General features: G+C 39.2%; 1 protein-coding gene across 4 annotated transcripts in view; it reads right to left on the bottom strand.

Annotated features, from left to right (window-relative positions):
* Positions 1-22,668, bottom strand: part of LIN9 (lin-9 DREAM MuvB core complex component) — a gene marked incomplete at both ends in the record, with an annotated part of 42,501 nt that overhangs the window by 11,238 nt on the left and 8,595 nt on the right. For 2 of the 4 annotated variants that reach the window (XM_084262412.1, XM_084262413.1), the window contains 9 exons: positions 24-125; positions 288-407; positions 1,364-1,497; positions 2,568-2,725; positions 7,266-7,391; positions 11,388-11,521; positions 13,421-13,525; positions 17,314-17,408; positions 18,408-18,440. In XM_084262412.1, the coding sequence (XP_084118538.1) occupies positions 24-125; positions 288-407; positions 1,364-1,497; positions 2,568-2,725; positions 7,266-7,391; positions 11,388-11,521; positions 13,421-13,525; positions 17,314-17,408; positions 18,408-18,440 (1,007 nt within the window). The remainder of the gene's footprint in view (positions 1-23; positions 126-287; positions 408-1,363; positions 1,498-2,567; positions 2,726-7,265; positions 7,392-11,387; positions 11,522-13,420; positions 13,526-17,313; positions 17,409-18,407; positions 18,441-22,668) is intronic. The other 2 variants (XM_084262414.1, XM_084262415.1) reach the window with 2 other exon arrangements.

Here is a 22,668-nt window from a genome sequence, read left to right as displayed (position 1 = left end):
TACGAGTTGTAGTTAACACTTACCACTTGGATGAGGAATTCTACTGGAAAGCCTCCTAGTGTTTCACTGTCTGTGCCTGAAATTTTGCTTTTCCACGAAGACTGTCCTAATAAAGGATCACTGTCCTGTAGAAGAAAAAGCATGTAACAGCAAATCCCTCTCAAAACAAGCTCCATTTTATCATCTTGTCCAAAACCCTCAGAAAACTAATATGAAAAGTGTTGAACAGTGTCAACATGTATCTGAAAAAACTCTAGAATTAATGTTATATGAAAACAGTAGCTTACTGTAATTGGAGACTGGAGTGAGGGTGTGTAATGCAATCGGGGAGGGGTCATAAAGAACCTTGAAGGCCGTTGTTTCTGTCCAAAGGCAGCAATTGGCATGGTTTCATGAGGCTCGTTACTCTGCAAGACAGGAAAAAGGAGGATGTACACTTCAGCTGCAGATTAATTGTTTACACACCTTTAGGAATACATAATTTATTTTTGGAATCAGGACTTGTCATGTCCATCCATGCCCCAACCCAACAACATTAAGAGATTAGTGTCTTGCTTTTAAGGCTTGCCAGAGCTTCAAAATCATATTCCCTTGCTGGAGTTTTCAAAGTGTTATGGCACCACTTCAAATAAAACCTACAAGAATATTTCTAAAAATTTTATTGGCAAGGTGCAGACAAATCATGACTGAAAAGGGGTTCAGCGGTGGCTCTGAACACAGATCACAACAGAAACTACACAAATTATGAGTCCTTAGTAGATTCAGCACTACACACGACACAAAAGAACATGAGTTCCTCTGAAAAGCCGCAGTCTAGGTCAGACTGCCTAGTAGGAAAAATTCCTGGAGTTCATGAAATTGGAACAAAAGCCTGCGGGCGAGGAAATAAGCCTGGATTGTTTCAAAGCAACATCCCCACTGGTAGCTTCATTATCATAAGAAGTTTCAAAACGAGGTTCAATCAACTCATAATACTTGCTTGCAGCTACCACAGGTCTTCCCAGGCTTTGGCAAGTTACAAACCACCAGGTTTTCTTGAACATTTTTTTGGGATCTTACACTACACATTTTAGTTCTTCACATTAAATTCGGGCTATTTATTATAATCTTCCCAAACCAACTGTTGTAATTATTCTGCCTTGAACCATTATATTTTTATCACATGTTCTCCTGTTCTATAAAACCATAGACAGAAGCAGCTCATTCCCCTGGAATTTCCCATGCATCCATTATGCTTGTTTCTACTTTATGACAATACCACCTGGATGCAATATTTTTAATTTCTTCCTTTTTAATTTAAAAAAATAATCTACAACTGTATGCTTTACTGTAGTTCTTTTAAGAACGTGTCATTCATACTTACAAGAACTTCATAATCAGGGACTGTGTGCGTTCCAAGACCTGCCCTGTCAAAAGTCACTCTGTATGTAGCGTTGAGCGTGTCTACGGCTTCTATTTGTCCAGTGAAGAGTCCATCATGGACACCTCGCAGGCGTGCTGAAAAGAAACCAACAATGAGCAAACCAGTTGGAGTGTTCTGATACTACTGAAGAGAGAGACTCGATGCATCTTTTGCTAGTTACCCTTTGTATGTCTATTTGACGCCTGCAGTTTAAGTGGAAAAAAGTAAAGCCAGAAAGATAATTGTATGCAACTGAAACACTACCCAAACCTGTCGCATTTATCTTTGCAAGGCCGGTATGTCCCAAATCTAATGCTTAGTGCTACACTTATGTCTAAATAAACCAGTATTTAATACCCAATACTTTCTGACAGACAGATTTTGCAGGCAAAAAAAAAAACATTTTCAGATATTTTGCATATAATTTCCCTTTGATAATTTCCAGTGATGATAGCATACTTAGCAAACACCACTGAGGAATGCAGCTCAAGGATGCAGCTCTGGGAGAGTCAGGAGAGGCATCGTGGTGCAGCATGCCTGCTCCTCAGCAAGAATTAAGGGCAGTGCTGACAAAGAACACAAGGAGCAATGAGCAGCACTGTCCTGGATGGGAGATACCACCCTTCAGTGAAAAGCATCTGGATCAGACAGACAGGATGAAGGATTTCAAGGTTTTATAAAATAACTGAACAAAGTTTGTGAAACGTTTTAAAACAATATTCCTTTCTCAGTTAGGCATCAAGTGTTCTCAGTTAATGTCTTGTTTAGTACATATGTCCATCTACACTGCAGATCAATTGTGTATCTGTTACAAAACAGATATTTTTGTATCTATGGAAAAATAAAGCTCAAGTTTTATATTAGGTTAGATTTGACACTTTCAGACAGCAGTCAGCTCTTCACATTTAAGCTTATCACTCTAAGATTTGTTAGATATACTACACAAAAAACATTTCTACAATTTGAGCAGCAGAAATAATGAACAATACTAAATTTGTACCTCAAACCCACAATACATAGGCACATAGGCACCTTCCCAGTGAGCTAACAAAAACATACAATATTTGATGGTTTAAATTTATTTTAATTATATGCACCAAGTATATTACGGTTTACTAAAATCTTGGCAAAACATTTGGCTGCTGATTTGTTTTTAAGAAATTACCTGTAACTTTTGTTCCTATTACAAGTGGTAATGGAATTTCTTCTGGGAGATCTTTGAACTGAGAAATATCTGCAACTTTCCGCTGCTGCAAGAGTCTTATTTTCTGCCGTTTCTGTTTTAATGCTGATCTCTCTTCCTCAAAAAATGCAGAGGAACACCTATAAACACAGTTAGGTAAAATTGTACTTAAGTAAAGCACTGAAAACTTGTGTATGCAAAGATGCATCAAATACGGAGTTTACAAATCAGTGAAGGAAAATGAAAGAGCTTGGAGCGAAGTGTTCAAGCGAAAAGGATTTCATTGAATGGAATTAGTCTTGCTCCCCAGCATTACCACTCCTAAAAACAACAGTTTATTTTAAAATAACACCCAGGAATGCTAGGTGCTGCATAAGTATATCAGAAGAGTACAGCTTTTCAGGACTTTTTCTGCTTATAGGGATCCACCTGGTGTTACAACAAAGCTAAAGCAGGTCCCACATACAGTCTACTCTGCATGCCAGTTCAGTGCCCGTAAGGAGGACTTGCTGGCACCCCTGGCTGCCATCATTTACCAATGCATAGTAGATCCCTCTCACATGTGCTCATTATCTCAGCTAAGCTAACAGTACAAAAGGACACCAGACTCAGAACACAAAAGGGCACTTCTCTATCCCGTTTCTTTCTATCTGTGCAGAGTACAATTCAGCCACAAAATCTATTATGCAGATGAATTATTCTGAGATTGATTGCAGTCAAAGTACACATTTGTTTGCACTTGGGCTATTGTGTAAATAAGTAATCTCTAGCAGACTAGTCTTCTCCCCCATTTCTGGGGGTCTGTGTCTTAAAATGTTCCCTAAAGATGGAAGACTTGCTCCCAAGGTCCTTACTTGGTTTTATGTGTTTTCACTTTTACCCTACTGAATAGGCATGATGCACAAGAGATACTCAAAGTACAAAACCATTAAAGACTGAATCCTATCTCTCATTCCTTATTAAAAAAAAAAATCATTCTTGTGTTAATGAAAGAAAGAATTTAATATAGGAGTATGGATGCTACTGTACATCTGCTTAATTGCAGAAGCAGTTATTTATGAAGTAATTATCTACCTTTGTTAATTGTTTTGCTGCAGTCAAATACAATTTAAACATTTTCTGGGAAACTCATGCAGTTAAGTATTGAGTACTGATGTATAAAAAGTCCTATTTTACAAGACACTGATAACTCCTCCAGTAGTTCCCCCTTCCACATTGCAAATTACATCTTCTTTGAAATCCCTTCAACATCTTACTCGCTGTTTCTCTCTCAATACTGAGCAGTCAGTTCCTATTTCCAACTCTTCTACTACTCTCTTATTATAAGCCAAAATAAACATTCTCATACTTTCTTCTGTATACTGCTCAGACTTCCACAAAGCCATTTAACTATTCTCCAAAATTCCTCTTCTGTGTAATCTGTATGAGAAAGTTGTAAGATCTAAGCTGCTGGGATGCTGAGGCCATTTTCTTTCAAACTAACCAGCAGTTTCATACTTATCTCTATGCATAGATCATTTGCCTTTTATCTTATACATGATTTCTATGTTATACGGGGCACAGACAATCTGTTTTGTCTGATGTGTATAGTGTGAACAAAATGAGATCTCAGTCCTAATTAAGACACAAAATAGAAAACGAAAATGAAAGAATTGAAGCTGTGATGCATTTCTGTCAAGTACATGCAGTGATGCACTGCACTGAGTGTTCCTTTACGAGGCTTTCCAGTCACTACCCTGCAAAACTTATCACTCGTTTTTGTATAGTCTAGAAATGCTACAGTAGATTGAACCACTGTAGGTGTGTTCCACTCACCAGTTTACCAGTGAAGTGCAGAATGTGTTTACCTGGAGTTGTGTATTTTCTAATGGTCCTCATTAGGAATTCAAAACATCCTGAAAGGGATATGGCAGAGAGTAATGGTGGTTTGGAGACTTACACAAAGCTTATTTGGGTATTCTTATTTAAAGATACAATTTGCTTCATATTTACTACTGGGGAGGAACAAGTGTGAAGTAATGTTTGCCATGGGCTGTGAATATGAAGTACAAAATTCAGGTCAGAACTTTTTCAATTCTATTGAGGAGAACAGAGTGACTGATCACAGCAAGACAACAAAAAAAGAGAAAAGGAAAAAAATTGAGAGCCATGTGACTAGTATTAGTCCTTCTAAACATGTCCAGGGTCTTGCATCAGGAGCATTAGATACCATCCATGCTCTTAGAAATACAAATGCTGATATACTGATCAATGATCTTTGAGGTCTCTACAACAGTAATTACCATTTTATGGCTAGCTCAGATGTTCTTGTTTCTATTCTGAATGCTGTAGGTCATGGATAAGCAACTTGTGTGGCTTCTGTTAAATGAAGTCTCCAACCCTGTGACCCCCAAATGTATTTAATAAAGGCTATCCCAAAGTTGTGCCATGCCCATGAAAATTGGAGATTAAAACTATGGTACAGATCAGATTGCAACCTTATCTTCATCATCACCATCACACAGTGGTAACACAAACATATCTGAGCTTAATTTGTATCCACTGCCATTTCACAACACCAATTAAGTTCACACAAAGTACACGAGACTATTACCTCTTCCTTTTCTTGAAGCACATCTTTTCCCACAGTCTACTGGAACCTTACAAGATTTGCAGGCTCCCATGGAGAATACTGTTGTGTCAATCAACCACACTGTTGATGGTATGATAGGACATTTAAAGTAGCAGAAGACAAAAGACGACAAGCACATGCAAAGCTACCACACAGAGATACTATTATCCTCTACCATCAACACTGTGGATACAAAGTGTCTTATTGTCCCCTTCCCTCATGGGGAGGTATCAGTACTCACATAGTATTCAGCTCACTTGCACTTGATGAGGGCAGAAATAAGAAATTTGTAACAGAACAGCAACAAACTCTTTGCTTTAGAAGTAGATGGAAACGATCTTGGAAAAGTATTTAAATGACTTAGAATTAAAAATCTTTTAGAACTAAGGCCAAAGTCCATTCTGGTCATCTTGAAAAAGGCTATCAATTAATAATTAAAAACCAAAAAGCCCAACAGTAAAAAGCAAAAAGCAAACAGGAATGATTATTTTATGTTGGTCAAAAGCAAGAACTCAAAGTTTTGGTTAACAAACAAGACTATATCCAGTCAAATACCTGTTCTTTAGAATTCAGATTAAATAACTTACTGTCCATTTAGACCTATGGTTCCTTAGCCTCTCCATGAGTCTCTCTTTAAAAACAAATTACCTATGTGATAGCTTAAAAAAAAAACCCAAATCCAACTACACTCCCCCAACCACTCAAAAAAAAAAAAAAGCAGGAAGGTTTATCAATGGTCTGACATGAAGCAAACTGATCTTCCATGATGGTGCCCACTTTTTGCCAAAGTCAAATGAGTAAGTGATGATTTAACCTACAAAAAAATGCCATTTCCCTCAGTAGGAAGCATCACAAAAAACCCTGAGAAGTACCCCAGTTAAGCTCAAATGACATCAGCACTTTTTCCAAAAGGAACTATTTTTAAGCTGGCTCTGCTGCTTCCTTTGACTGACAATTTTGAGTTCAGTAAAGTTGTTTATAGGTTCAGGAGATGAAACAGCCTCCAACAGTCAAAATATAATCTGACTTGGTACAGTGATCTATAAAATTGATTCAGTGCTTTACTACTTGCATTTTGGGAAATAAACTGGTCTTATTTCTGAAACACCACTAACACCTTTTTCTTTTGATCTTATGCAACAGGATGGTTGAGTTTGGAGGGGACCTCTGGAGGTCATCTGTTCCAACCTCTCCAGCACAGCCACCTACAGGAGGCTGCCCAGAGCCACATCTAGACAGTTTCTGAGCATCTCTAAGGACCGAAATTCTATCACCTCTCCAGGTAACATGTGCCAGTGCTCAGTCACCTTCACAGTAAAATTTTCCTTATGTTAAAACTGAGCCTCAGGTGTTTCAGTTTATGCCCACCTGTTGCCTCTTACCCTGCCTCTAAACAACACTGAAAAAAGTATGATCTTCTCTTCTCTATGCCCCCCCTTCATATATTTATACACAGTTCTGTGAAAAGGCTCAACTGCATCAGTGAGTTTAAAAAGTTAAGAACTCTAATTTAGAGGAAAAAAGACTTGCCCTTCATTAAATTCTGGCTTCCGCTATATAGTGTACAGTACTTTATGGGTGACTCTCTCCTCTCTGTTTTGGCAGCCAAGCCAGGAAAAATTGAGGATCTATAAAGTGATTTAAAAATTCTAAAATAAATGAGTTGAAAATGTGTACTTCTTTTCCCCATGGTGAGTTAGTTATATCCAGGAAAAAAACCCCAAAAACCAGCAAACCAACAGTGAAAAAAATTGCCTGTCTTCCATGCCAGGAATCACTGCAGCAAGAATGTCCTACCTTGGACACTCAGTTATCTTGAGTGGGGAGAGAACATTCCAAGTACAGGTTCATGAGAGCAACAAGGACTGGACACACACATGCAAGGAACAGGATGATGGTGGGAGCTGGGTGGGTGCTTAGATATCACCTTTCCAATGAAAGGTTTTTCTACTCAGGTAAAATTTTGCTTTACTACCTGCATGTAAAATTACTTTAGGATAAACAATTCCAGTAAAATCAAAACTACATGTAGTTATTACTTGAAATGAATGAAGAGGAAAAAAAATTACCTCCGTGGTTTTCCCATTAGTCGTCTGATTTTTCCCCATTCTACTCTTGTCAATTTTCTGGTTTTCAAATTTGGAAAAGATTCTTTCAGGCATACACAGAAGTCATTATCTCCTTCAAAGAGTGGCCTGTTGAAACATAATTGGTCCTCTGTTAACTATACTTAGTAAACTTCTGTCACAAAATTCCAAAAAATAATAGGAAATACACTGAAAAGTATTAATTAGTCATATGAACAAGACATTCCTATTCAAAGGATAAATTCAACCTGAAAAAAATACAGCTGAAAACAAACCCAGAAAGTTTTCATTACTGTTGTTCTGTTTCAGCCTTAGTATTACTGATGTTTAAAAACATTCCCCCCCTCTCATTACTACTGGGAAACACAGGTATTGACCCACTTTGCAATATATACAAAGGCACCAAACAAAACCTTGGCAAAACCAATGCAGTTCATGAGGGTACTGCCACATGCTGAAGGAGACCATAAATATATGGCAAGGTACTGAGAAGGAAGGGAAGGGCAATGTGACACTGAAAAAGAGAAAGGCAGTGCCTTTTTGTTGTGGTTTTGTGTGGCAGGGTTCTGGTGGAGGAGGGGGGTGCTGCAGGGGTGACTTCTGCAAAAAGCTGCTAGAAGCTTCCCCTATGCCCAACAGAGTAAACACCAGCTGGGCTCAAGGCCAGATCTATCGCTGACCAAGGCCAAGCCCATCAGTGACGGTCACAGCGCCTCTGGGGATCACATATAGGAGAGAAAAAACAACAAGCTGACACTTTTTGCCACTAGAGAAAGGAGTGAGAAGATGTAAGAAACTATGCAGACACCAAGGTCAGTGAAGAAGGCGGAGGGTGGAGGCACCCCAGGTGCCAGAGAGAAAGATTCCCCTGCAGCCCATGGAGAAGATCATATTGGAGCGGATTGTCCCACTGCATCGATGACAATGGGGAGCACAGACCCCATGCCAGATTAGGTGGAGACACATGAAGGATGCTGTGACCCTGTGGGAAGCCTGCTGGTAAGACCTGCAGCCTGTGGAGAGACCAACCCATACGGAAGCAGGCTTGCTGGGGGGACTTGTGACTCCATGGGGGACCAGGCTGAAGCAGTCTGGGCCTGAAGGTTGGCACCCCATGGAAGGGACCCATGCTGAAGTTGTGTGGAGCTGAAGCCCTGTGGGAAAGGACTCATGTTGGAGAGGTTCATGGAGGACTCTGCCGTGGGTGGGACCCCACACTGGAGCAGGGGAAAAAAGTGTTAGGAACGCTCTCCCTGCCCTGTGGCTAAGGAGGAAAACAACTCATGAAGAACTGACCAAGACCCCCCATTCCCTCCCTGTGCCACCCTGGACAGAGGGAAAAATAGAGAGAAGTCACAAATAAAGTCTGCAAAGAAGGGAGGGATGGGGGGAGGGGGGGGTTGTACTTCTCATTATCCAGCTCTGGTTTCTGTGTGTCGTGTAATAAATTAGGTGTTTTTTTATTCTGTGTTGAATCTGTTTTGCCTGTGACACTAACTGTGGAATGATCTCTCCCTGTCCTTATCTCCACTCCTAAGCCTCTCAATATATAATTTCTCTCTTGCCCAGCAGAGAAGGGGAGTGATAGAGCGACCTTGGTGGGTGTCTAGCCTCCAGCCAGGGTCACACCACCACACTTTCATAAATTAGTTCAATTACAATCCAGATTCTCAACAGAGGGTTCCAAAATACAGGCAATTGAGCCAACCTGTCATTCTGTACAGCTATTCAGGTATGACTTTTACTGGGTCATACGATGATTCCATGATGATGCTGAGGATCCATCTCATAGAAGTGACAGTTCAGAGAACCTACCTCCACAACTTAGGAATTTCTCTTTGATGCTATAGCCTGTCTGTATCTATGTTTAACGACTGCCTTTTACTTTGTAGTACCACATCCTTCTTGGGCCCAGGAGACACGGGAGTAGCAATGGAAATGCCCGTCTAATAGCAGGTTAATCATTAAAGGCTCTGTGCAACTGGAATAGATCTCACCCCGTGAGAACAAAAGAATAACTGCATCCTAGATAAATCCACCTTCCTCCACTCTCTGCAGGGTTCTGGGGTTTAGAGGGGAATACCCTCAAAAGCAGAACAAAGAGGATCTTGGAAGCAGCACCTCTTTCAAGTGGGTGTCTGGAGTGGTAAGACAGACGAAAGGTGCATGGAGATAAGGGGCAAGAACAGAAGAGAATACTTTTGCAGTACAAGGATCTGCAGCTGTGGCATGAAATGAAAAGAAAACCTGAAAGAATGATCAATGAGGGTCAGGAAAGAGACAAGGAAGTGTGTAGAAGTTTTATTATAATTTTATCCAGGTTTACTGTTGCTAGTGTAATATAACTGTGGAAAGAACAACAGATTTGTTGGATTTTTTTTCACAAAGATAGCCTGTATTTGATTGTTGTTACTGTCACACCTAAGCAGGCAAACTGTAAACCCACAGCATCCACAAGATCCGAAGCTCTAGGAAACAGTGCAAGAAAGCTACAGCTGCATCTGGTTCTGAGGGCTTATGATCACTGTAGCATTAAGAAGCTCTTCAGAAATCTCCCTGTGTCAGAAGTCAATGGGATTTTATTAAAAACAGCCCTCTGCAGCAACAGAGAGAGAATCCATCTGAAACAGCTTCAATAATCTCATAACCACAGATAATTGTAGAGATGAAAATATTTCAAAACTTATAGTAGACATGGCACTAAAATTTATTATTTTAATTTTGGATGAGACAATTCAATTAAAGTATTTTGAGATTTGTATAGTGAGCCATATTTTGTCAGTTGACAGTTACTCTATGCTTTAAGCCTCTGTTTAGGTCTAGATCATATCACTCATCATACAAAGTTTGTCTTTCAAAGATATGTAATTTCTTATTAAATCATGTTATATCATCTTAACATGATTATATCTTACTAGCATTACAAGCATATTTCAGAATGACCTGCTAAACTTCAGTTCTAGTCTAATGATGAACCTGAAGTCCCACAGACAATTGTTTGAGAATAAACTAAACGTTCTTGGGCTGTTAAAAAAAAAAATCACAATTGTTAAGTGCCACATTAAAATTATTATCAGGAGTAAGTAAGGTTTGGATTCCTTGTTTGGATTTTTTTTTTTAAAGAAAAGGAGAAAGAGGCAGGCAGTAAAGACCACTTCTTTCAAAGGAATTCAGTCCTACAGATGATGAATTTAAAACTAAAATGGACACATAGTTTTTCTACTTGAGATGAACATAGACTAAAATGTTTTGCTGTTGCTATGACTGCCTTCCCAGTTAAGAAAAGCAGCCACAGCAATTGTGATTAAAATAGGAAGGAAAAACAGTAATTATTTTATTCTGAATACATTCTGGGAAAGAACGCTTGTTAAATACTAGCGTTTCATCAACAAGTCAACTAGTGCAGATTTTAAGGTTCCATTCATCAATAACGATTTTTACATTTTAGAATTTTGTAGTTTTTCATGATGGGGACTAAAATAAAGTGGCTCTTTTAAACAACTCACACCCCCTTGCCATTGGTGGTAAGAGAACAAGCATCAAAGACAGAGGCACAAATTGCAGAAACAGTCTAGGAGGTAGATTAGGAGGTTCAAGGAGGATACTGGTGTCTAGACAACAGCTAGAGTCACAACCAAGAGCTATGTTAGCAATCACAATAAAAACAGGAAAATGGAGAAGAAATACCCAAAATCAACATTCACAGTTTTTGGGTAAGCAACATCTTATGAAGCCGTCTCCTTCCCATCCCCTGTAATACTGAAACAAGGGTTCAAAAAAAGTTTAAGTGTCCTGCTAAGTTGATGCATAGGGTACTAAAAAAATTATGAATAAAATCTTCTGTCCAGTAGAGAAAGAGATGATAGAAAGAAGATAATTTCTATGAAGGAAGGCTTTCTACAGAAGGCTACCCAAGGAACTACCCAATTATGTTGCTCATAAAAAACAAAAAGCCCCAACCCCCCAAACAAAATATTTTTCAATAACTAGTAACTTAAGAATAAGCTTTGGAGTATCTAATTAATATACAGAAATTCACAGCTCAATTTCAGGATATGACTTGTTTCTATAGAAATAAGAGAGAGTTACACAAAGCAAACATACTTATCTATATTTGAATAGAACCATTCATATATGCACCACTTGTGGGCTTTGGGAAGTTTGAGCAGGTTACGAAGCCGTAAACCAATCTTCTGTGATGCTTTCTTGTCTGGTGTTGGCATTGTCGTATTAAACTTCTACATAAGAAAATAAAGGATATTGTTAAACAGTCTAATCTTTTGAGTATTCAAATAATTAAACTAGATTTCCTTGATAAAAGCTTGCACATTAATAACTGTTACATGTTAATACCACATACTGTTTCATGACAAGTTTTTTGTTGTAAATCTCTAATAATCCTTACTGCATTGTATCAGCAATGCAATCAAGCATAATAGAAGACAAACTTCAGTAGGATCAATACAACAAGTTATGTCTACACATAGCTCTTCTAACAGAAAGATTTTCCAACACTGAAGCTACGGCATCAGTAACAACAGCCTGGCGCTAAAGCACACTAAAGAAGTTTGAGGCACTGAACACTGTCTCAAGTGAGCATACATGGTGTTGTGGCTCAAATGCCAGCAACATCAATTACCTAATTTACATTAGTGCTTCTACTCTTGCTAACTCAAACTGAGGATGAGCTAGCACAGGAATGTAATACATCCAAAGCTTTGAGCAGAGCATCTGCTTCTTAGAAAGCTGCAAGAGTAACTAGTATGGACATAAGCAATCATGTTTTGACTACATTTGAAAGCCATTTTGTAAATTGCAGAAGAGACACTTAGATTACATGTATAACACGGAGACCTGAATTTAAACAACACTGTAGAAAAACAACTCTGTAATTTTGTTCGGGGGATGGAACTTACAGAAAGAAAAACTTATCTGAAAAAAAGGGCAGTCTTTTGAGAACATTAGCTTAACTGAGTCTCCGTGCTGTTATCAGTTGTTATCCTTCCCCAAACACTCAAAAGTATTTTGACCTTTAGTAGCAGTAATAATAGGATAAAGCAGAAGGTAGGTGCCTTGCTGGCTCCTGCTGCACTTAACCACTACCTTCTGGATACAGGTCCCTTTTCGCCCTCTGGACTCCAGGAAACAAAGCCTAGCAGGCCAACAAGATCTGTGAGCTATGGCAGCTGCAATCCCTCACAAGTGATTATCTAGCAATCACTGGGACCTCCCAAACTGGATACTTAAATACACACCAACTGGGCTTAGAACATTACGCAGGCCATCCTATTGTTATGAAATCATGGTAGTGAACAGACAGAAACATCATGGACCTGATCTCTGACAAAAATTGACCTAGCAAAATGGCAACAGTTAAGTTTCCCCCCTTTGACACTACACTGTACAGTTCAGAAAGCAAACAAGACCAGTATTCAAATAGTACTCTTTCAGGGTGACAAATTCAGGCTCCTAAGGTGATGGTACAGAGAAGTGATTTGGATGACAAAAGTACTAGAGAGCCAGTTCTTTGAGACTAAGAGATGTTTCCCTTGAAACATCTTTGAGACTAAGAGATGTAACATAGCAAATAAAGGCAGAAAGAAATTACAACTGCTCTTTTGTGCTGTGTCAAGGACTACAGACGGTCAAGTGGAGGAGTAGAAAAACAAGTTGTTTTTATTGTCATTACAGGATCAAGAAAGCATAGATGGCCATGAATACATTTAGGCTACAAATCTAAAGCAAGCTCCTAACGGTTGGTATATACTAAATTCTACAGCAGCCTTGTAAATGATGTAGTCAGTGCAAGGATCCTAGTCAGTTTTTAACTGAAGCTGACTAAATTTATGTAGACTACAAGATAGGATTGTTTGTGGGAGCAAGATGGTAAATTAGTCTGGAATCCTTTCTAGCTCTGTATGCTTACGTCCAGGATGAAAAAGGACAGGAACTCACATAAACAAACTGAGGAAGAAAAATAGAAATGTTTTGAACTGTGGTCAACTCCTAGCTACAGCTTTCCTCACAAGTGTATTCATAAACTGATAATACAACTTGTAAAGCAAATGTATTCCAATTTTCAGCTAACACAGGCTTGTTCCCCTTTTTGGTCAAAATATCTGTATACACGTAGGTACCTGTGGAACCATCGCAACCTTCTGATTTCTTTTGGGTGACCTTGTGTTTATTTGTCTGTCGTCATCTTCACAGAAGAGTCGACTCCGTTTTGAATTTCTGAAGGGCTGCATGTATCAAAATTAAGAATGAATTACAAGAAAAAAATTTTCCAGTTTCTCTGTTCATGCACAGAATTCACAGTAAGAGAAGTGGAATGCCTTTTCTCTTGTTAGCTGTTAGTTTCAAGGCACAGAGAACACAATAAACAGTGCCTCCCAGCAGTTGGAGATCTAAGGGCTGAGAGAAGGAATTTAAGATTCCAGGCTTTCCAATGCTAACTATAACCCATTACTATACTGCTGGCCTAGTTCCACAGAAGTATTTAGAACTTAACTCCCACTTGTTTCCAGAGGAGTTAGGTGTCTAAACACTTGTGTATCTAAGCTTAAAATAGTCCTTGTTTTGGTTATAAGCACATCTGTTAATCAGTTTGTTCTGAGTTTTGGGTTAAAAAAATTTATTCAAACAGTGTATTTGTTTTAGCATGTTTTCAGTAAAAGCATTTTTTTAAGTAAGTTTTTTTGAGGATTTCTCATAGTCTAATAAAGTGCTGTGGGTTTGTTGTTGTTTTTTTTTTTAACTAATTGAAAATGCCTACACTGCAAAACGCTAGGAAGTCTGAAGAAACTAAAGCTTGGCTAAGTTGTGCAGAAATATCAGAAAAGAGAATTTAGAACTTGTGCTAACTAAAATTTACTTGTGTGCAAAGATGTTATAGCTGAAAGAATTAGAAGGCTGACTGAAAACAAGAAACCATATTGCTGATATGCATCATGAAAAAATACTTCCATCTAGTTATTCCTCAATGTTTTACCCTATGACAAAAAAACCTTATGCTTTCAGCGAGGACAAAAAGAGTGACCTACGACTGGCTGTCAGTGTTGAGAACAAGCAGGTTTCCCTTCCGTGAAGACTTTGTGGCCAAGCACGGAGTCAGCCACAACTGAAACATGTGTCCTTCACAGAACTCCATGACTGCATCTTTCAGCACTCCTTGTACTTCAAACTATTCACAAAGGTGATGAGTAAAGGCAGAACAAATGCAGATTTGGCTTCTTTCAGTACAGATGGTGAAAGTACTATGAAATGGTATGGGTATGAAAATCTGTAACACCCACAATGTAAAGAATAATGATGACAAAGATAAGCCCTTAATAGGAATCAGAAGCAAAACTAAATCAACAAAGTGAAATAAAACTTCACTAGTAAGCATTTACACTTAAAGACATTTACTAAGTTTGTGACTGATTAAAGTTTCTGCTTGAAAAAATATGTTATTGATTAATGAGCGATAGCAAAAAAATCTGTCCTATGCCATGAGAAAAGCCGGAGCTTTCCCAGGGATAGGTGCCTTGCTTACTCCAAGTTAAATACACTTTATAAATATAACTACACAAGTGTATTCAAGCAACAGTAGTGTCTGTATGTGCTAGACACTTAAACACACTCAGCACATGAATGGAAACACCCATTCCTTGTGGATGTTACAAACCAAGTGACACGCGCTGAACAGAGGAGCTATATATTGGCAAGGTAACCAAACAATGCTCACATCATAACAACATAGTAATTAGTTTATCATTACTTGCTATGGATGTTATTTTTCTCTCTTTACCTCACCTAGATATATCAACTTCTTTTCTTCACATCTTCCAATTCACTAAACCTAAAGAACATTCTTAAATTTCAATAATATTTTATGTTCTTTTATAACATCTCTGCTGTCCTTGACAAACTATAAACCCAAGAAAGGTCAAAGCTATTAATTTTTGAACAAGAAAACAAATCCACAATCCTGTTTCAACAATAAAACCTCTTACATCACAGAACTCCAGGACTTTATAATCCCAACATTCCGCCCACGGGATGAAAAGCCTGGCTCTGAGTAAATATTTGCAATCATATTTTAGTTTCGACATTGGAAACACTGGTTCTAGAACAGTACTTTTCTCCCAAGTGTCTATATAATGGTTCTTGATTATTTGAGGCCATACCAGATGAAAACTGTGTGCTGACATGGGAACACAAATATCAAAACCATCTAAACAAAACTGAAGAGTTCCTTCAACCTTGCTGAGACTGTGACTCAGATCAAGAGAACCGTTTTGCAACCTTCAACAGAAGCTGCCAAATTCTATTCCAAGTAACCATCCAAAATTGTAAGAGTGTTTCATCAGTCTGGATTGCCAGTGCCTCACATGAGAATAAAATAACAAGCATCACAAAGAGGTATCATCCACATTAGCTAAATAGGTCAGACATTTTTGGAAAGACTTCTCAGTCAACAGTACAACATACCTGCAAAACTTCCAGTGTTGAGGGAACTCAGGCTAGTACAGAGGACTATATAACATCTCAGCAACATGGGCTACTGCTAGCACATCAGACTATCCTCTGACCTTTCTCTCAGCTTTCTACAGAAAGCTATGTTCAAAGTTTGACTACTTTAATACCTGCAGCCAGCATACCTAAAGACTGAAAATGTTTTTGTAAAAATATTATAGCTAGTGGCTCATGTCTTTAGCACACGCAATCTTCTAAGTTACCAGTAAGGCTTGTTTCTGTGAGAAGATAAGCATTCCGAGGGAACACCTCAAAAATTAAGACATGAACTCCTGGAGTAACTAAGGGCTATCACAAAGTTCTGGTCCCTGTCTGGAGCTGCATTTCATAGGCCTTATGTTCTCTAGCATAAATACAGAGCAACATGTGTGCGTGTGTGTATATGTATATTTAATCTTACACAGAGAAGGTAATTATTTTGGCAGGATTCACACAGGTTTGGTGAATCCTACCAAAATAAATACCTTCTGTGAGTAAGTTTCTCCCCTTAGGGAGATCACACAACAACCTACATATGACAGATGTTAGTCATGTTGCTTGTACTCTACTGGAAGCTGTGCATATACTTTATGTGCACAGAAGGCAAGTGTGACAGTTTCCCAACATGATGTTACCCTTCCAATAAACAAACAGTTCACAAAAAGTAATGATTTTAGTAAAAAACAGGTTATAACTGGTAAGTTAGTCGCAACTTCTGGTGGTACCAGAAGATTGTAGGAGAAAGATCTGCCTAGTAGTTGAGACGGTATTTCATTTGTTCTCCAGGGCACAGTAAAAAGACCACACAGTATTCCAGATGTAGGCAAACAAGGCACTGGGTGCAATACAGCTGGTGGCAAAACCAAACCAAAAAATCACTAATTCAGCAAGGTAGAGGAGGTTAAGAATCATCAAGAAATGTTTTAATAAGCTGTAAGAGGAAAAAAGCCACCAATGTGGAATTTAAAAAAGAGAGGGGGAAACCATTGATCCAAACACCAGACCCCTTACCCTTGGAGGCTACAGGATCATTGCCTTTCACTCCCCAACCCCAAGGTTGTTCTTTAACGTAAGGTCACCTATGAGACCTATCAGAATACTACAGGACATTATTTTTATTCTAATCTGCTCCCCAGAAGGCATAATGATGGGAATGCATGTGACATTTTCCCTTCCTTTTCTTTATGCATCAGTTCTCAGCCATAATTAGAAGTGAGATATTCCATGAGATAAAACAAACGGTTGATCAGAAATGATGATCCCTAAATTCAAGGTGGTAGATCCAGTACAAACATCTCACACAGCACTTGCTTTACAAAAAAAAGAGAAAATTATTTCAAGCTATCCTGAACATCAACAATTTAATTTGATTATTCATTTATAAAACATGTTTTCATCTCATATTCAAACAGTACAGACTGCTTGTGAAGGATGTAATTTAGCATTTGAAAATTTGAAGCTATAAATATCAAGCAAGTTTCTTGATCCTTAAATTTTATTAACTTCATGGTATTTTACCTATCCTTCTTACCATTTCCACAGCAGAACCAGCATTCTTGCTTTTCCAGATGGGTGTTTTCTGCAGAGAATTATACTTTTCATTCCACGAACTGGATAAGCTTCCCTCTGTTGTGAAGAAATTATGTCATTAACATACCCATATGTCTGCTTTAACATAACTACTATCTAAAAACTAGTATAGCATCATATACTAATATACTTGTTACTGGTGACCCCTTATTTGGATTCAACTACAAATGGATTTTAGACTGCAATATATTTTTATCAAACTTTTCTCAACACTAATTAAAAAAGATTGTCAGATATTTTCAGTACAAGGAGAAGCATGAACTAAATGTTTTTTACTCCTGACATTTGGGTTTCTTCACATCTCCTTTGCTGGAATCAGTTACTTGCACTGACAGGTTGACACACACCTTGTGGCTGCAAGTGGAGAAGGTAAATCTCTACAGGACCTGGCCTCCTCCTCGTTCTGAAAAAGGATTAAGTGGGTACACACCAACAAACAAATCAAACTTTACTGAAACAAACCTGTATTAGTTACAACATATTCAACAGACCATGTCTTTCTCCTTGTGTGACAGATGCCTTGTAATATATAAAGAAAGGTCTATTGCTGGACAGGTTATAAGCACTCAGATTCTCTATGGATGTTCATAAAGACAATTACAAAGAAAAAAGATATAAGAAACAGATCTTTGATTTGGCCCGCAGTTTACTGACAGAAAACGCAACGACTTTGTGAAATTCCTTCCTACTGTAAATTTTGTCACATATACAGGTCTCACTAAGAGTCCTCCTATCTTATCCTCAAGGGAAAGATTACCTCAATCTTCCAAAACCTGACACCTAAGCAGTACTTCAGAAATAGAAACACATTTTGTGAATTTCACTCAGAAGAACAGTGGCTAAATACACCACAACTCATATAGTTTCAACCACCAAGGATTATTAATCTACAGAATTAACAAATAACCATAATAAACCCATTCATTTCATCAAAAAACCTTCTTCAATGTTGTCTTCTCTAACTTTTTCAAGCTGGAAACTAAGTTCATCTGAAAGTTAGATTGGGTACAAGCAAGCAACACATTAATTTCTTACCTTTCAAGCTCACAAGTGCTTTTGCTGAAGAACCTGCAATATATCAAAAAGTCTACATAAATCATAAGTTATTTCAAACCATACAACCTATGCAGAGTCTACTCATTCTTAATTTATTCTTCAACAGAAAGTGGAGTTTAATATTAAGTCTTTCACAGCTGAATGAGTAAACCTGTTATGCACTCCACGCCACTAAGTACAGCATTATATGTTTATTACCCAATAAATCTTGAAAGCATATTGATGTTTCTTTCTTTTCCCTTCTATCTACCAAACAGCTTCAGATGCTGAGCACTTTTGTTTATCACAGCAAATTCTGAACAAGCTTTATGTGCAAACTACATACTTCCATGTGGCTGCTTGCTTGATGCAGTTGCAAATATATTATACAGCCAAAAAGGAAAATGTCAAGGAGTTATGGTCTCTAAGCTTAGTTCACAAGTCAGGACATGGACAGTTAGTTGACCTGTGGTAGAACCTTCTTTTTCAGAACAGCAGATTTGGCTATTATAAATGCAGATGGGTTCCTTAGCTTGCTTGAACTGTTCAAGCTGCATAACATATCCATCACAAGTTCAACGTTCCTCTTCTGCAGCACACGTAGGGCCTCTGCAATACTTCTGGGCCAGGAAGGACAAAACTGGGCCTTCACACTCCGGTAGTTTCAATTGTATCTCTAAGGATTAGCTGTTTGAAACAACTATGTTACAGGGGAAAGGGTACTTCCACATGACCATGCTTCCACAGATGCATGCTTTTCTCTCAAATGAACAGTTATGTTCCAGTGTTGCAACCAATCCTTTTGCACTGCATCCTCTTCTCCCCCTCACATTCCCTGCTATCTTAGTCAACTTTTCTTTGGAACAGCTGTTCTGAAAACATTTCTCAACTCCAAAGGTCTGGAAATTCCTTTTCTTGTGTCTGCCCTGCACCTAGGTCCTAACACCACAACCAGTGCCAGAGATTCTTGCCTCTTAGAGGATATGTTCCAGGGAATATTGTAGAGCCAAAAAATAAAGTACTGTCCAGGAGAACAAAGCATTTTGGTTAGATGCAGACTGTCAAAGAGAATACAGGTGCAGCAACAGAAAAGAAAAACCCTACATCCCTTATTTAAGCATATTGTTCGCTCCCATCTTACACCACATATTAAGAAAGCTCAATTAAAAAATGTTTCTATTCTTTAAAGCAATTTGTAAAAACATTTAAGATATGAAATGGAACTAGTCTTAACTCACTGGTGGTTTAGAGGACCTCCACCCACATCTCCCAAACCGTTCAAATCTACAACAGGTAACACATACAGATTAAGCATCAAACAGAAGGCGAAAACTTGCACTATACTGATGCCCTTCTCACACATTTCAGATGTACCAACTTTGCTGGGTTGGAGTCCCCACAGGAATAGGCTTCTACAATGACTCACAGTGAAATCAGCTCTTGTAACTGAGCTGTATGATAAAGGTATCAAAGAATTGAAGGGACCTCGAGAGATCATCGGGTCCAATCCCCCTGCCAAAGCAGCTCCCTAGGACACATCACTCAGATAGGCGTCCAGAGGGGTCTTGAATATCTCCAGTGAAGGAGACTCCACAACCCCCCTGAGCAGCCTGTCCCAGGGCTCTGTCACCTTCACTGTGAAAAAGTTCTTCCGCATGTTGGTGCAGAACTTCCTATGTTCCAACTTGCAGTCACTGCCCCTTGTCCTGTCCCCACAGACCACTGAAAAGGGGCTGGTTGATTCCCCCTGCATCCCCTGCTTCAGATAATTATAGACTTTAATTAGGTCCCCCGTTAGTCTTCTCTTCTCAAGGCTGAACAGTCCCAGCTCACTCAGCCTTTCCTCATAGGGGAGATACTCCAAGCCCTTAATCATCTTTGTAGCCCTTCTCTGGACTCTCTCCAGGAGATCCCTGTCTTTTTTTATACCAGGGAGCCCAGAACTGGACACAATACTCCAGGTGGGGCCTGACCAGGGCAGAGTAGAGGGAGAGGATCACCTCCTTTGACCTGCTGGCTACACTCCTCCTGATGCACCCCAGGATCCCATTGGCTCTCTTAGCCACCAGGGCACACTGCTGGCTCATTGTCAACCTGTCATCAACCAGGACCCCCAGGTCCTTCTCCACTGAGCTCTTCTCCAGCAGGTCATCCCCCAGCCTGTACTGATACAAATGGTTGTTCCTTCCCAGGTGCAAGACTCCACACTTGCTTTTGTTGAACCTCATCTGGTTTCTCCCTGCCCAGCTCTCCAGCCTGTCCAGGTCTCTCTGGATGGCAGCGCAGTGTTCCTGCGTGTCAGCCACTCCTCCCAGCTTTGTATCATCGTACTTGCTGAGGGTGGATGCTATTCCCTCATCAAGGTCGTCAATGAAGATATTAAACAGGACTGGACCCAACACTGAGCCCTGGGGAACACGGCTAGTAACAGGCCTCCAGTCAGATTCTGTTCCTCAAATCACAACCCTCTGGGCTCGGTCCGACAGCCAATTCTCAACCCACTTCACCGTCCACTCATCTATCCCATGCTCTCTCAGCTTTGTTATCAGGATGTCATGGGAGACAGCATCAAAAGCCTTGCTGAAGTCAAGGTAGATGACATCCACTGCTCTCCCTCCATCTACCCAGCCTGTCATGAGATCACAGAAGGCTATGAGACTGGTCGAGCACGATCTCCCCTTGGTGAATCCATGCTGACTACTCCTCATGACCTTCTTCTCTTCCAACTGCTTGGAGATGGCGTCCAGAACAAGCTGTTCCATCACCTTTCCAGGGACAGAAGTGAGGCTGACTGGCCTATAGTTACTAGGTTCCTCCTTCTTGCCCTTTTTAAAGACTGCAGGGACATTGGCTATCCTCCAGTCTTCAGGCACTTCTCCTGTCCTCCAAGACCTGTTGAAGATGATAGAGAGCAGCTCAGCAATCACCTCCGCCAGCTCCCTCAGCACACGTGGATGAAACCCATCTGTAAAAGGCTGTATCGCAGCCTTTTAAAAAAATATTTCATACTAACAAATATTTCATAGAATTTTCATACTAATAACTACTAATACACCGTGCTTGCATAAACACATGAGTACCCCGCAACCAAGCAAAAGTGCAGCCCTGAACAGTAACAGGAAGAACACTGAAGAACAGGCATCCCTCTCCCTGCCCTGTTCACAAAAGGGATCACGGGAAATGCGTGCAGGCATTAAGTAGTACACTCAGTTTAAGAACATGGGGAAAGTACATGTTATTGGGGATGGAGAGGCAGGGTCATCAGGATTGTCAAATGAAGGACTTTTCAGAAATGATCACTACTCTGAAATATCCTGGAAACTTCATCTGGAAGACCAGACATAAAATTATTTTCCTCTTTTTCTGATCATCTTGCTCATGTGAACTGAGTGCAATCAATTCAGTCAAAGGTGAGTATGTTAACAATGAGAATAAAACTACTTGGCAAGAGGCAGCAAAGCTTTATGTGGGGGTTGATGTCAATCTCCTTTACTAACCATCAAACTCTGATGCTTCACCTGAGAGACTGACAGTGGGTCAGCAGAGCAGGGCAGGCATCAGAGATAAGTAAGTGATGAACACCAGAATGTTACTGCACTACCTTTGAGCTTTATAAGATTACCACTTGAAACAGCATTAGTTGCTAAGGTCTCTTCCACATGGGATAGTTAATCTTCAACAGATGCGGGCTAGAATAAGGCTGCTCATTTGTTTTCACTTAACCTGCAATTAAAGTACCATAACTGGAAAAAGACATCTTTATTTAGGAATACAAGCGTCCAAATAAGAAAGTCCTGATCTAGGCAAGTTTAAAATAGTTTAACTTTTAGCCTAACGAGTTACAGAAAATTAACACCACCAACACTGCAGTAGCTTAAAGCATTAGAATACATGTAGGATATAAAAAAGACAAGAGATGTCCATAAGCTTAATTTTACCTTAAAGGTAACAACATGATACATGGGGTTTCTTGTCAAGTTCTTCTATATATTTATTTTTGGGGCTACGTGCAGTACCACCAAGTGTCAAGGAATACAGTACATCTCCCTGTATTTTTCCATTTAGCTTGGCAGTACTGTACATACTGCCAGGGCCATAAAACCAGAAACTAGGATGATCTTTCAAGCAGTTAGGTGTTACAATGAAAACCAACCATATTTAATACTGATAAAAACATTTCAGAAACAATAAAAATTACAAAGTGATTCAGGATAGATTAAGTTTATTAAAATTACTCAAAATTTTAGTTAAAATAATTATT

Source organism: Gallinula chloropus (assembly GCF_964237585.1).
Source record: "Gallinula chloropus genome assembly, chromosome: 3".
NCBI lineage: Eukaryota > Metazoa > Chordata > Aves > Gruiformes > Rallidae > Gallinula > Gallinula chloropus.
This window is presented reverse-complemented; position numbering and strand designations above follow the sequence as displayed.